This window comes from Ananas comosus, linkage group 3, assembly GCF_001540865.1.
Source record: "Ananas comosus cultivar F153 linkage group 3, ASM154086v1, whole genome shotgun sequence".
Classification (NCBI taxonomy): domain Eukaryota; kingdom Viridiplantae; phylum Streptophyta; class Magnoliopsida; order Poales; family Bromeliaceae; genus Ananas; species Ananas comosus.
In genome coordinates this window covers 375,377-389,919 of record NC_033623.1, presented here as the reverse complement: position 1 = coordinate 389,919, position 14,543 = coordinate 375,377, and the positions used below count along the sequence as shown (strand labels likewise).

The 14,543-nt window shown below is 36.6% G+C and overlaps 3 protein-coding genes across 9 annotated transcripts; 2 read left to right on the top strand and 1 right to left on the bottom strand.

The window, feature by feature from the left end:
• On the bottom strand, positions 600-4,413 carry LOC109707764 (protein FAR1-RELATED SEQUENCE 5-like). The gene is made up of 3 exons (XM_020229298.1): positions 4,259-4,413; positions 3,956-4,102; positions 600-3,251 (listed from the first exon to the last, which is right to left on the bottom strand). The coding sequence occupies exon 3, from the start codon at positions 3,244-3,246 to the stop codon at positions 901-903; it is 2,346 nt and encodes a 781-aa protein (XP_020084887.1). The 5' UTR covers positions 3,247-3,251; positions 3,956-4,102; positions 4,259-4,413; the 3' UTR covers positions 600-900.
• Positions 5,966-12,252, top strand: LOC109708302 (transcription factor E2FB-like). 7 transcript variants are annotated; one of them, XM_020229988.1, is made up of 14 exons: positions 5,966-6,284; positions 7,497-7,689; positions 8,211-8,267; positions 8,354-8,439; positions 8,561-8,649; positions 8,733-8,787; positions 9,337-9,398; positions 9,767-9,817; positions 9,902-9,950; positions 10,057-10,122; positions 10,203-10,279; positions 10,914-11,139; positions 11,224-11,291; positions 12,024-12,252. In XM_020229988.1, exons 1-13 carry the CDS (start codon positions 6,066-6,068, stop codon positions 11,287-11,289), a joined length of 1,296 nt encoding a protein of 431 aa, XP_020085577.1. In that variant the 5' UTR covers positions 5,966-6,065; the 3' UTR covers positions 11,290-11,291; positions 12,024-12,252. The 7 variants fall into 7 exon arrangements, with proteins under 7 accessions (XP_020085577.1, XP_020085576.1, XP_020085578.1 ...); XM_020229987.1 differs by having other exon boundaries at positions 12,021-12,252; XM_020229989.1 differs by having other exon boundaries at positions 12,015-12,252.
• On the top strand, positions 13,679-14,435 carry LOC109707995 (dirigent protein 1-like). The gene has a single exon (XM_020229549.1). It carries the CDS (start codon positions 13,692-13,694, stop codon positions 14,238-14,240), a length of 549 nt encoding a protein of 182 aa, XP_020085138.1. The 5' UTR covers positions 13,679-13,691; the 3' UTR covers positions 14,241-14,435.

Sequence of the window (14,543 nt, the reverse complement as noted above, 5' to 3'; positions counted from 1 at the left end):
CAACAACCCATGATTATGAGCTTTTTCTATGATTAGAACATAACATGCATTTCATGAAACAATTAGAGAACCGGTACTGAAAGTTTGATGCTTATAAATCATTAATTAGTTCAGCTTGGCTGCTTGTGGAAATATACTGTTTGGCCCGACTTCGAGAATCTTTAATAAAAAAGCAGAAGCCAAGCACTTGAAAAACTGAAAGTCTATATCCTCTGACTAGAGAAGAAAACTAAAATGAGTTTTTAGGCCTCAAAAACCAAAGCTTATAAATTCTATTTCTGGCTCTATGTACAACAGAACATTCACGACCTTCCATTTTTCCCATCTAATGACCTAAAAGAGTGTTGCAATAGAGGATGACGGCCCGACTGCATCACAGTTGTGCCGATCATGATCCAAAGCCTGAGTTTTGTCTCATACAGAAGCATTTGTACTAAAAGGACTCCACTGGAAGAGTATTAAAGGCAAAAGCCAACAAGAGTTCTTCGAATAGGTTTTTTCCACAAAAGCTGCAGTTAGGTCAAACAGACCCACGGTAAGAGACGTTGCGAATATACTCTAAAGGAGAAAGCTGGACAACCACAATAAGACTATTTAACTTCAAAAACCTGCTTGAGTCAGTTCTCTCGGATTACCACATTTGCCCAAGCCTAGAGGACTCGAAACCAAAGCCAGACTTGGTATTTCCACATTTGAAAGAGTACCCAGCATGGACAGTTGAAAAATATTTTGAAAAAAACTCTATCCCAGTCATTTACACCAGGTTTGGTTTTAAAAGTCATCAGGTTTAGTTTTCACATTGAGCTTACAGCCTTATACATACTAGAATAGCAAGACCACCTTCCCAACAAACAGGCCGATCTTCCTAAAGCTATAGACAGAGTTGTAATAGAGAACTAATCAACTAGCTGACTTACCAAACATTAAAGAACTAGACTGCTGCATTTGAAAGAGGGCTGACTGTAACATTTGAGGAGGGGCAAGGGGTGGCACTTGAGTTGGACTAAATTGCGGTGTTTGAAAAGGAAGCGGGCGCGGTAGCATCTGTACCAGACCGGGCTGATGAGGCATTTGAATTGATCCAGTTTGCGACAGTTGATCTGAAGATGACTGAAGCATCTGATTAAGAAGGATTTGTGGCATTTGAGGAGTAGTAGGAGGCAAAGCTTTCGTCTTTTTCTTATTGTTATTCGACCCTTTCTTCCTCGCAGGAGGGGGGTCGTTTCCCGCCACATTCACATCCGAGCAACTTATCTCATTGTTTTCAACTAATTTTCCATTACCATTTTCAACCAAATGCAAACCTCCAAATTCCTTCTCAATTAAATCCAAGGCCTCTATTAACCTTTCCTTCACAATTCTCTCCCCTCTAGCAGTTAATGAGCCTTTATCGAAAACATAATGCCCAATATGGTTCAACTCACTGAGCCGCAAAGCCCGAGCCGATTTTCCTTCCTTACTTAATGATTCAGTAGAAAAAGACATTATCGCCCTTTTCCTCGCATCCTTGGTCCATCTGTGCATTATATAGTGAAGCGGTATCTCATTAACATTATTCACAAGAAGCACTCTCAAAGCATGAGAGCAAAATAACCCCACAGTTTCAAATAATTTGCAGCTACAAAAGATAGTGGAATCAGCTTTGTCAAACTTTACCAAAAGCACTTTTTTCTCGCCGGACTTATTGAGTTCATACATAACTACACTTCCCTCACAGCCGGCCTCAATGCAACTCATCCACAAGCCCTCGTGAAACTCTTCTTTGAACATCTCGAAAAGCCTACGTGTGTATACACTAGCCGCATGCCCCAATATACCATGAGTAAATACATTTCCAAAGGAACCTTCATTGCAGAGCAAATTTTCATCTTGCTCCACTTGGCGCATCTCTTCTGACTTTAGTTCATAAAATTCGATGACTTTGATTGGAGGTAATGTTGTACCCAAAAGTTGGTGAAAAATACTGTTAGTGCTCTCACTTCTTTGGGTGGATTTCATTTTAGCTGAAAACAAATCAATGCCAAAAGCAGTACACCAATTCGCTCGAGTCTCATGCAATCTATTGAGCCATTCATTTTCTTCAAGATTGAATGTTTTGATCATGTTTTCCCAAGTAGACTGAAATTTGATTTCATCTAAACACCCGTCAAGGCATATGCTAAATATGGAAATGAAGTTTGGATTGCTATAAATTCCACCGAGATTTTTCTTCGCATTAACCAAGATATTCCACAAACCTAGCCGATGGCGAGACTCGGGAAGTACAATTTCAATGGCTTTGGAGATTGCTTGATCGTGATCAGTAAAGATACTTTTAGGGTGGCGACCTCCCATAGCTTCTAGAAACGTCTCAAGCAACCAAATGTACGATTCTGCAGTCTCATCTAATAAAAAAGCACAGCCAAATAACACGTTCCTCCAATGATGATTGATACCCACCAAAGGAGCACAGATCAAATTATATTTTTCAATTCTATATGCGGTATCGAAGATTACGACATCTCCAAAGGCATCATAATCCAACTTTGATCTTCCATCCCTCCAAAAGAAATTCGTCATTCGATTCTCTTGGTCAACTTGCACTGAATAGAAAAATAAAGGATCCTCAACTTGCTTATACTTGAAATAATCGATAATACCTTGTACATCACCTGCTTCAATCGTCGCTTTTCTCGTGGTTTGCAAGTAATTAAGACAATTTTTCTTTGCGGACCCAACATTTTTCACCCTACCAAGCTGTTTGGTCAAATACATGTATGCTTTTCCAGGTTTTGTGCCTTCAGTTACTACAGGGCTATCTATATGTGTATCTCTTTTTCTCCTTCCAGATCTTAAATTATGCTTTTCTTCTTGGCTCGCAAACTCATGGTTATGATCATCGTTGAAAAGAGTGACTTCCCACGTACCATCCGTTATAGTGAACCTAATTCTTGCATTGCAACCCGTCCTGGTCTCTATTCGATTAATTTTTTTCACACTACGATCTCTAAATTCACGAAAACCTGCTTTGGAGCACACATATTCTCGTTGCCTTAAAGCACCATCGATGAATCGCCTATTCCCTTTTCGTATGCTAAAGCCCTTCCTCAAGGCGTGCTGGTTGTACAGATCGTACGCTTCATCTTCGGAACCCACTTTTACACCCACTTCAATTTGTTCATCTGAGTCATCTAGATTTATTACCTCGCAAGTGTCTTCATTATTGTTTTTCTCATCCAATACCTGGTCTCCAGTCGACTGAGCCATTCAACCTAATGAGCAAAAACAGATCAAATTGTTTCGAAGAACAATATGCAAAGTATTCCACATTTGCTAAAGTGACAACTTCTACCACCAAATGCTAATTAGGCTATTGCAATAAAATTGTTAAGACTACTTAATTTACTACACAAATTTCATTATCCGAGTGCGTTATAAAATTCACACTTCATTGGCTACAAAATTTATAAATAAGACAATCAAAATTTTAGTACACTTTTTCCTTCCTTGCTTAGTGATGCCGAGAATTAGATTAGCTTTCTTAAACCAAATTGCCGATTAAACAAACGACAAACCCAAAAACAATCAAGCACAAACACATAACTATATTTTCATCAAAATCAAAATTTTACTACACTTATTGAGTTACCAAGTAATGCCAAGAATTAGACTACTTTTCTTGAACCAAATTACCAACTAAACAAACGACACTACCGACAACAATAGAAAACAAACTCATTCTTATGCTTTTGTTTCTTTATACAATCCCCACCCTGCTAAACTACACAGGGTAGAGTATATGACAAAATTTCCTTTTTCAGTAGGACAAATTTCTACTTTTTCCCCATACATGGTTTTAGTTCAACAATTAAAAATACTTAAAAAAACCCTAGTTTTGTTACAAAATTGCAGCAATAAATCACTAAAATGTTCAAGAAAGTTGCACAAAAAATTAATTAAGAAACGCATTAAATACCTTAAAATGAGGTTTAAAAAAACACAGGGAACACCTCAATCCACGGCCAAGAACCTCATTCCACATCGAAAAGTCTCATCTTTAACCCATCTCCAAAACCCCCTTTTCTTCATAAACCGAAATTCGAATCCGAGCTGATCAATACAACTGTAGAAATTAAAACTTTCGCATCAGAATCGATTCTTCGTCCTCTTCAGGGGAAGAAGAGACTAGGGTTAGGTAAAATTTCACATCTAGAGATATAGGAAGCAACAAGGACTAATCCGAGAAAATCGACGGGATTAATTGGGGAAAAAAGAAAACCCTAGATGCTGCTGCTCCTGCGGCGGCTGCGGCGGCGGCGGAGGAGGCGGCGGCGGCGAGCTCCGTGCCTCTCTTTCCCACGCAAATGGATAATATCTCCGTGGAAAAAAAAACGAAATTTTTAGGTGAGAGAGAGAGAGAGAGAGAGAGAGAGAGAGGAGTAAAAGAAGGGGGAAATTTAGAAAGTATGTGCAAGAAGAAAAGACGCAACTTTCTCGCGAAAACCCCTCAGTTTATGTTTTTTATCATTTTCATCCTTAATGAAAATATAGTATATTTACTATTTTATTATTCCTAATTTTTCCGAATTATTCTAATATTTAAACTTTTTAATGATAATAGTATAAGTATATAAGAACAACATACATTTTCAAATATAAAAATATATCCCTATAAAATTTTATTTTTATATATTGTCCCTACAAAAGTTTTAATATTTTCAAATATATCTCTCTGGTTTGTTACCGTTAGAAAATTATTAAAAATCTATTTATATTTGTAATTTTGCCATCACAAATATGTTCCTCCAAAAATCATAACAATATAATTTAAAAGAAGTAAAAATGTCAAAAACTAATTATGATTAAGTATTTAATTTATGTTTAACTAAATTTTTTTAATAGATTTATAACGGTAAGGACATATTTGAAAACATCAGAATTTTTATATAAACAATATATAAATATTAAATTTTGTAAGAATATATTTATTATTCACTATATTTGTAGGGATATGTATGAAATTAATTCTACTATAAAATAAAGAGGACTTTTTGGTTTAATAGGATTTGGCACTTGTTCAAATTTTTATGACTAAAAATTACTACGTAGATCTAATTAACTATAAACTAATTTTTCTAAGATGCTATAAAAAATGCTTCAAAAATTAAAAACTAATATACTGCATATATATTTTAACTTTCAAAAGTTTACCAAATTTATTTTACAGTATTCGAAAAATCTATGAGCAAATATGTACATTACGGAAAAAAATAAAAATAAAAATAAAAATAGCACAACATGATATGAAGAACAATATGTATCGAATTGACTCTTTAGATTCTCGGCTTAGCACTAGATTTAGATCAAATTAGTTTAGGTTGGGTCAGGTCATGTTGAGTTGCACTTCAAAATAATTATTTAAAGTTTTTATTTTTTTAATTCATTAATATTAGTTTTATACAATATACAAATAAACTAGTTTTTTTAAAATAATTTTAAAAATATTATTTTAGGTAGTAACTTGATTATACTTAACAAAGGAAGCTCTTTTCTAAAAAAAAAAAAACTATTATTATTTATAATCAGTCAATCATATCTTTCGATTTGGTAAAAAAAATATTTTTTATATTTTTTTAATAATTATGATGGGATGAATTAACAAAAGAAAAATAATTTGATTGGTCGGTAATATCACATTAATAATATAACTGATGTATTTTTTTTTTTTTCTTCTCTACCTAGAAAAGTTAATTTTTTGTCCTCTCTAATTATAGTATTGCATTACATATTTTCATTTTATAATTTCCCTAGTTTTTACAAAATTATTATTAAAAAATTAAAATAAGAAAATAAACAAACCAACCACTCTTACAAAGGCATAAATAAATAAATAAAATAGAAGAAAAAATAACGTATTTATGACGTCAGCACCACCTTTATATTTTCCCTCTCTCTCCCCCTCTCTCCCTCCCTTCTCCGCCCCTTTTCTCTTTTCCCTCTCTCTTCGTCCTCTTCAAAACCCTACCCCCCTCCCCCCTCTCTCTCTCTCTCTCTCTCTTCCCTCTCGCTCTCTCTCCACCGTCGCTATGTCGAGCGCCGATGGATCGCCCTTCCCGGCCGCGCCCCCGCGCCGCTTCCCACCGCCGCAGCTCCACCGAGCGCCGCCGCAAGCCGCCGCCGCCGCTGGCGCCAACGCACGGCGCTTCCCCTTATCCGCTCATTTGGGACCCGCCTCCACCTCCGCCGCTGCGGCCGAGCCACGATGCTTCGCCGCCGAGGATCGCAAACCTCCGCCGGGGACTTCGGTGAGTCGGCGGTGTTCTCGCTTGATTTGGTGATGATCTAATGTCCTCTGTTTTGATCTTTTTCTATTCAGTTTCTTAGGAAAACGGCGTGACAATTGAGAAAAGTCAAAGAAATAACGGAAATTTTAGGAAATTGTGTAGAAAGGTGTCATTTTTGCATCTCATTTAAGGAGTCATGATTGGAATACTTGTTCTGGTGGTAATTAAATTTTTGGCATTACATATTTATGTGATCTTATTGGGTTCTTATGAAATTTATAGCTTAAAAAGGAAGGACTTGGATAAAGTTAGGCAGCTGCGGTAGTTGAACAAGAGGGTTTTTGACTTCTCTAGTTGGTCTCTAGTTGGTTGGTTAGTGTCTAATTTTTGTTTAATTGTGCTTTTTTTTTGTTTTAATCCTCACAATGTAAACAAAAGTAAAAGAGTCACACTTTTGTAAGTAAGAATTATTGAATTGCCTATCCTGGAAATGAAGCAGTATAGCTGAGTAGTTTGAAAATGAACTGGCATTTTTTAAAAAAAATCTGTTTTTCACTAGAAGTCTCCTCAACAGCTTTCTGCTTTTGCAAAGTTGGAAGCTTCGAATCAGAACTTCTAATTCGGGGGATGTGAGATCATTTTAGCTTTCCACAACAGCAAAAGCCACAACAAACATTCTGGACTTTTGTTTTCCAAATATCTGGCTGCTGCTTCAGAAGCTAGGCTAAACAATAACTTTTTAATGTAGATTTTACAGTTTGGTTTCAGAATATGATAATTTAATTCTAGTTCTGTTACTTAAGTTGAACATAGAGTAGTTTAATTCAATTTTTGTTACTTATCTTGTGAACACTTGGTTTAAGTTGGGTTTTTGGCTAACATGTTGATTTCTGAATCGTGACTACTAATATGTCACTCTATGCTTTTCAAGTCCCTCCCACATGGAGTGTGATTCATGTGGATAGATCATTTCACATGTCCAAACATCTGTGTTTTACTATTCATTGCTCTCTTTGCTTGACAGCTTTTTAGGTTTTCATCATACAACTTTCTGGATTACTGTTTCTCCTTTCTTGCTATGATTAAACATCTATTACTAGTTCATTTCAGTTCTGCATGCATATATAACTTGTAATATTTTATAACGCTCAGCATAGACTTTATAATAATCTTTTATTTGCAGAATTACATCATTTTTTTTTTCACTGGAGTACGCGCTATACCTTTTTGTAGATAAGAAAACAAACAAATGGAACAGAAAATATAAAAGTTGAGCATGATGAAGGAGCAGTCGAACGAGAGGGTAAGGAGGAATTCAGCACTCGAATTCTTTCAACTGGATCAGGAGTAGGTTCTAAGCGTTCAAGGAAAACAAAGGCTTCAAGACAAAAAGGAGCCATGCAAGAAACTCCTGGAACAACCGAGGGTGAGCATCCATATTTCATGCTATCTCTTGCATAGAATATGTCTAATCTATATAAACGGTTTGGTTACGAGGTTTCTTAATTAGAATAGGTTCAAACGGGTTGTGCTCTAATGATATAAGAGTAAATTGCAGCAGGGCTCTTCAGCCTTTTAGTCAGTTTGATCATTAACCTTTATATTGTTATAACTTATAATTAGATTTCTCAACTGTGCATTACATTGCAATTTTACCATTTCCATTAAGATCCTCCATCAAATTTGACAAAATGTCTGTGTAATAATTGCCATTTAGGTGCCTTTGGACTTATTATGTATTGATTATGTGGATATTTCTGTCCAATTGAACAGAGGAATTTAATGGAAAGGGAAATATTGCAACAGAGTGCATACGTTTAGGGACCTAATGGTAACAATTGGCAGGTTGGGGGCCAAACTGAAACCTCCTAATGTGTTTGGGAACTCCTGGTGCATTTTACACCAAAGTAAATTGTGGTAGTGCCTGATGATGCCTTGTATTTTCAGGAGTGCCTGGAAATTCTTTGCTGTCAGCTAGCAATTGCCGCTATGACAGTTCTCTAGGTAAAGCCTGCAAACCTTTGAAGTTCTCTTCTTGAGTTCTTGTGTAGCCTTCCTGTGTCTAACTTGTGGTTGCTTTAACTTTAAAGGCTTGTTGACAAAGAAATTCATCAGACTACTTCAGCAAGCAGAGGATGGGACCCTCGACTTGAATAGAGCGGCCGATGTTCTCGAGGTATCGCTCAAACCATGGAGCAATGTTTCTCTTTTATCTTATATGACTGACTATTTAATCTTTTCTATAAGTGGAGTATTGATATCTTCTCCTTACTGCTCTTTTTTTGGTTCTTTGACAGGTTCAAAAGAGGAGGATATATGATATAACAAATGTTCTTGAAGGAGTTGGATTGATTGAGAAAAAGTTGAAGAATAGGATTCGCTGGAAGTAATTGCCTTAACCCTCAATATTTTTGTTCTTTGATTGAATGTAGTTTCTTGACTAATTATCTGTAAATAATGTGTGAGAAGGGGAATTGATGTTTCAAGACCAAAGGAGGTAGATGATCAAATTGCTTTGTTAAAGGTGCGGTTATACTTCAAATTTTTTCTCTTCTTTTTTGGTCAGCATGAAATCCTCTTTGATCTTATAAATTAACTTTTCGTCACATTATTGTAAGATTTTATATCCTACAGCTTATCTGATATTAAGAAAGCTCGCAAGCATGTGCCACCATTTTAATACATCTTGATAGGAAGATTTTTTATAGGTCTTTTCATTGTTTAAGTAAAGACTAGTGGATATGTCTATTTTTCTGTTGTAAGATTTCTCTCCTACGCTTTCAGCTTTTCCTGCATCTCACATTATTAGATTTCTGCTATATGTTTTTAACATTACATCTTAGATTGTTAGTTCTTCTGTTGCAAGTTTTCAATAGTTGTTGTTTCGGCACTGATACTTTACATTTCCCCTGTTATGCTGTAAAATCTCGCAAACACGAATAACTGAATCGTCTATAGATCTATGCAAGTGAAAGACTTGAAGAGCTGGTATAATTTAATAGTGGAACATTTAGAACATTGTTAGTCAGTTTAGTCTGTAATATCTTCTAATACTTAGCTATTTCCCCTAAAGCTTTCGCAGGCTGAGCTTGAATCTCTCTATGCTGAAGATTGTAAGCTGGATAATATGATAAGGTGGGTTCTCAGAAAAAACAAATGAGATGTACACAGTTATATCACTGCAAAATCATTCATTTACATTTATACTTGTAAAATCTAAATTTTCTAGGACGCCTTTTTGAAACTTAATCTCTTACACATCTATCCTATTGCTACAAAAGTATCACACTTGAAGAAACTTGTTTTAGGACCAACCTCTCCCCGTGAATGGGATATTATCCCCAGAGAGTATTTTAGCAAGAAACTACACTTTCGAGGGGTATACATGAAAATTCAGTTTTTATATTGGTATATATCTGAATATATGTAAAAGCCTTAAGATATAAGGATGAGATATTCTGTTTTCGTGACTTTTCTTAATCAATATTTGGTGATGTTTCCAGAGACATACAAGAGGATCTACACGCTTTGGCTGCAGATGAAAATGTTCAAAAGTAAGCACATATTGTCTTGTTATTCCAATCACCATTAAAGTATTCCGGCTTGGTAATTGACATAATGGATATCTATTTGTTTAGTTGGCTCTTTCTCACCAAGGAAGATATTACCAATATTCCGGCCTTTCAGGTTTGGGCTTTTCTTGGCACTGGTAATTTCAGTTAAGTTGCCTCTTTTGAATTCATAAAGTGAAAATTTAATATAGATATAGCAATATCAATCATGTTTGTTACAGGATTCTACTCTTATTGCAATTAAAGCTCCTCATGGAACTAGTCTTGAAGTTCCAGATCCTAATGAGGTGGGTAAGAGGCATAAGCTAATAAGTTTTGAAGACTATTAGATGAATATTGTCTTACTAATGCTACTTGTACTGACTAGGGTGTTGGTTTTCCACAAAGGCACTACCAAATTCTCTTGAGAAGCTCAATGGGTCCCATCGATTGCTACTTAATAAGGTAATCTCTGGCTTTTGATCATAATGAAAGACAAAGGTTCCATTGAGATGGCCTTGTTCGGCATTGCTTACATTTTTCATTTTTTCTTGTTCTTAAATTTTATATGGTGTAAAGCACTTAGAGATGATATTCTTTGATTCTTTATTATTTGGATTGCCTGGTAAAAGAGCAACAGAAAAGAAAAAAACCATATGTTGTTCATATGTTGCTTTTTTCTCTTACACGTAGAGTTTATGTGATTGGTTATGTAGGCAGATGGTATTTTCTGTAATCCATTCATCTATGGCTGCTTGGCAACAAAACACAAAATTTTAGCAGTTTCTTTTCTTCAGAAATAATAATGGAGAAGTCTGTTCGTCGGGACGTCTATTCGCTTAGAATTTGAGTTTCAAAAAGCAAAAAAAAAGAAAAGAAAAGAAAAAAAACATAGAAAGGGTGGTAGTACTAATCAGGGCCTAAGTTTTTTGTTTCTTTATTTTGAAATAAAAAAAAGACTTTGCAAGCTAAGACTCCAATAGCAAAATTGTACACGTCCATGGTGACTTTAACCACATATGTAACTTGGGGAGAAAACAATAACAGAAAACACGAACTTTGCAAAAACATGGACTATGATGTCTTTTCTTTTGGAAAGAAATGTCGATCCAGGTTGTTCATTTGGTGCCAGTGATCATGAAGAGAAACACGATGTGTCAAATCAGAACCAGCACGGAGCTGCAAGACAGTCAACAGAAAATGTTTCCAGTGGGACGTCAGAAAAGGGTGAAGAAGATGACGGGGAATGCAAGAGCTCTCCAGATTCATTCATCTCGCAAGATAACACCGCCGGCATTTTGCGAATCGCCCCCTCGGATATTGACGTAAGTGTTTATATGCTCTCTGAGAACATTTTAGTTACTAAGAGGCCACCGAGAGATGGTTACTGGGGGTTTTTGTGATTTCAGATGGGTGCTGATTACTGGCTTTCATCGGATGTTGGAGTTAGCGCTACTGATACATGGGGAACCTAATCGTATCCTTTTATTATAGTATGAAGGCACACATTACATTGCGTAAGTAAATACACACATATATGCATACATGTATGCTTGCAGAGAAACGGTGTATCAACACCCTATGACATGTATGTTAAACCTAACGGTGTTGTGTTTCGTTGAAATGGTGGTGCGGAACCTCCATGTGTCTCACCTGTCCATTTATTGGATTGGTTAGTTTGACATGCATGTAAAGCAGTTGTGGGTACAACCTCGATGTGTAGTGGCGCATGCATGTATGCATTCATAAAAACACATGCATTTTCTTGGGTTTTAATTCGTGTTTTAGCAAATGGATGATATTATACCAGGCATATATGTATATATGAATGGTTTTAGGTATACACACATATAGAGGCTTAGGCAAGTGCATTATTTTTCTGCAGCCATGCATGTTTCTTAAAGTTTGAGGATGATAGTGGATATGCAGATAACAACTATTATCCCCCTTATCCGACAAATTACTGCAGTCGTCTTGGGATAAATGTTTCGATAATACCAGGGTTCATGCTGTTGTCGCCCTGCAGCCCCGCCTACTCTTGTAATTCCTGCTGTTATTTTTATTAACAAGAGAACTGTTTGCGCAATCTAAACACCAATCATAAATTTGTTTGAAAACAATCACTTAAGCTTCATTATTTTGATGGTAAGTATTGCAGAAATGCCATTATTGTTTTCTCTTGACTCTGAAAACTCGGGAGTTGCAGCAGAGATCATAGAAGGAAGATCATGTACCTGTCGCTCCGAATCGACGAAAGTAGGCTTTTAGCAATGTTCATTTTACAGTACAAAAAAAGCTACGCGCGGTCGAGGAAAAGTGCGGGGGGGACCGAACTGGCGTTTTCCCGTCCGGCTCCCTCGAAAATGTATATTTGTAAATTCGTACAGTTATTCCTATTAATTCTGTGTCTAATAAAGGGTTCAAATTTCTTTCAAACATCTCTCTTTTTCCTCTCTTGTTTCAGTTAAAATGTATGGAGACCTTTCAATTATAATCTATTTTGAAATAGACCCTAAACTATTGCTTCATACTTTGATTTATGGGACTTGAACTGTGAAACCTGTTTCAATCCTTCTTCGGAAATTTTGATACATAAACTTTTTCAATTAAGAATGTAGAGTTCCACTGATTGGGCACATCACATCACATCAGATTTTTCGATTTTAATCTTTTTTTAGATATGCAAATTAATGTCGGAATTAAGATTGAATTAGTTGATACTTTATGCTCGTAATGTAATAAATTAAAGTTTAGGGTCCACATTAGTCATATCGCATGAATTTAATCTGGTGACTAATTAATTCCATTCAAACATAAGTAACACGGTGCACGCCTTAATTAGCATTTCTCTTTTGGAAAATTAATCTCTGATGATGAACAAAGCCGATCAACCCAAAACGTAGCATCAGAACAGGAAATGAACTTTGACCCTGCGGATTTCGTTTTGATATTTTTTTTGTGATTTAAACCTGTATCATCTTTTTTTGTTTTTTTTGACCCAAAACGTAGCATCTAAACCTGCATCATCTTTTTTTTTTGTTTTTCTTTCTTTCTTTCTAAAGAGGTGTGCTAGGCATTAATTACGCAACGCATGCACACGTTATTCACCCAAAGTAGGATTCAAATCAAATCAAATCAAACATATAAATAGCTTGGTTTGCCAACCACCTGCTCTAAACAATTATATATATATATATATATATATATATATATATATATATATATATATATATATATATATATGTGTGTGTGTGTGTGTGTGTGTGTGTGTGTGTGTGTGTACTTCCTCTCTAACAAAAAGAAAAGAAAAGAGGAGAAAAGCAATAGACGTACACTTTAATTCTTTGTATGTATCCTTATACAATTATCAAGCAATATATAGAAAATTTGGTAACTGCAGTGGAGTCTTTAATTTAATAAAGCTTAGATAACCACAATGTAATGAACAACCAGAAGTACGTACTCTACCTTTTGTACTAACATTGGTGCTGAAAATTGGGACTCTCCATCGTGGACTGTTTCTGTGCCAAGTAAAATTAGTCAAGTGAATATTATTTTGTAGATCTATATCAGCTATATAGCATTGATTAATCAATTCAAGGACACTGGATATATATTATGCATATATTATGGTCGTTTTCCGGCGCTTTAGAGTGGAAAACAAAATGTGGTCCATATTTTAGCAAAATCTATAAACAAATTTCACGCTACGTGAAAATAACTTTACAGGTGACCAAACGCTCGGAAACTTGTTTTTCTAATAAAAACACTTTTCCGCTTACTTTTACAGCAAACCAAACACGTCCCGGGGGGTTTCTATAAATTGCTCCAGCCACACAAGTACACACACAAAATTAAATCTATTCTGGACCTTAAAATGGCTTGCTCTGGTGCCAACTCCTGCACCATCCTTCTCTGCTTCTTCGCTTTTTATGTTCTTACGAGCGTTGGGACCGGCGCGACGCACCTGCACTTCTACATGCACGACACGCTCAGCGGGCGTTCCCCGTCCGCCTTCCGCCTGGTCAAGGGCAAAGGGGCCATACCCGGCTTCTGGGCTTACTTCGGTGACGTCGTCGTGGCCGACGACCCCCTGACGGAGGGCCCTGACCCGAAGTCGAGGGGCGTCGGACGAATCCAAGGGTTCTACATCACGGTGTCCCACAACAGGCCCGTGCTTCTCGTGTCGCTCGAGGCAGTCCTCTCCGAGGACGGGCCGTACAACGGCAGCACGATATCGATATCCGGGCGGAACGACATAACGGAGCGAGTGCGGGAGCTGTCGGTGGTCGGCGGGAGCGGCGCGTTCCGCATGGCGCGTGGGTACGTGCTGTGGCGGACGCACTTCGTCAACTTGACGTCCAGGAACGCGATTCTGGAGCTCGACGTCTACGCGACGACGGCGACGACCGATCAAAAGTACTAAATTGTTTGACTTTTGATCCAATGGCGAGCCTTCTCTTCATGAGTGAATGAATGGGTCAAAGGTTTGGACCTCGTTTGACTTATTGTGTGTTGACTTGTGTGTAATGCCCTTATAATGCTTAATAAAATTAAGTGGTGCAATAAAATGGGTTCTGTATAATTAATAAAATACATTATTCGCGGGCTTTTCCTATTACGGATCTGATGATGCTATGCTCCGAATATTTAAAAAGAATAAATGATAAAAATAAAAAATATATATATCATTATCATTGAATAATTAACATGTTCGGACATATAAATA

What these genes read in the sequence shown, in the direction of transcription:
- LOC109707764 (XM_020229298.1), bottom strand. Translation starts at nt 3,246, where the DNA reads ATGGCTCAGTCGACTGGAGACCAGGTATTGGATGAGAAAAACAATAAT.
- LOC109708302 (XM_020229988.1), top strand. Translation starts at nt 6,066, where the DNA reads ATGTCGAGCGCCGATGGATCGCCCTTCCCGGCCGCGCCCCCGCGCCGC. An exon ending in AACCTCCGCCGGGGACTTCG is followed by an intron (nt 6,285 to 7,496) that starts GTGAGTCGGCGG and finishes ACCTTTTTGTAG; the next exon opens with ATAAGAAAACAAACAAATGG. An exon ending in ATCGATTGCTACTTAATAAG is followed by an intron (nt 10,280 to 10,913) that starts GTAATCTCTGGC and finishes TCTTTTGGAAAG; the next exon opens with AAATGTCGATCCAGGTTGTT.
- LOC109707995 (XM_020229549.1), top strand. Translation starts at nt 13,692, where the DNA reads ATGGCTTGCTCTGGTGCCAACTCCTGCACCATCCTTCTCTGCTTCTTC.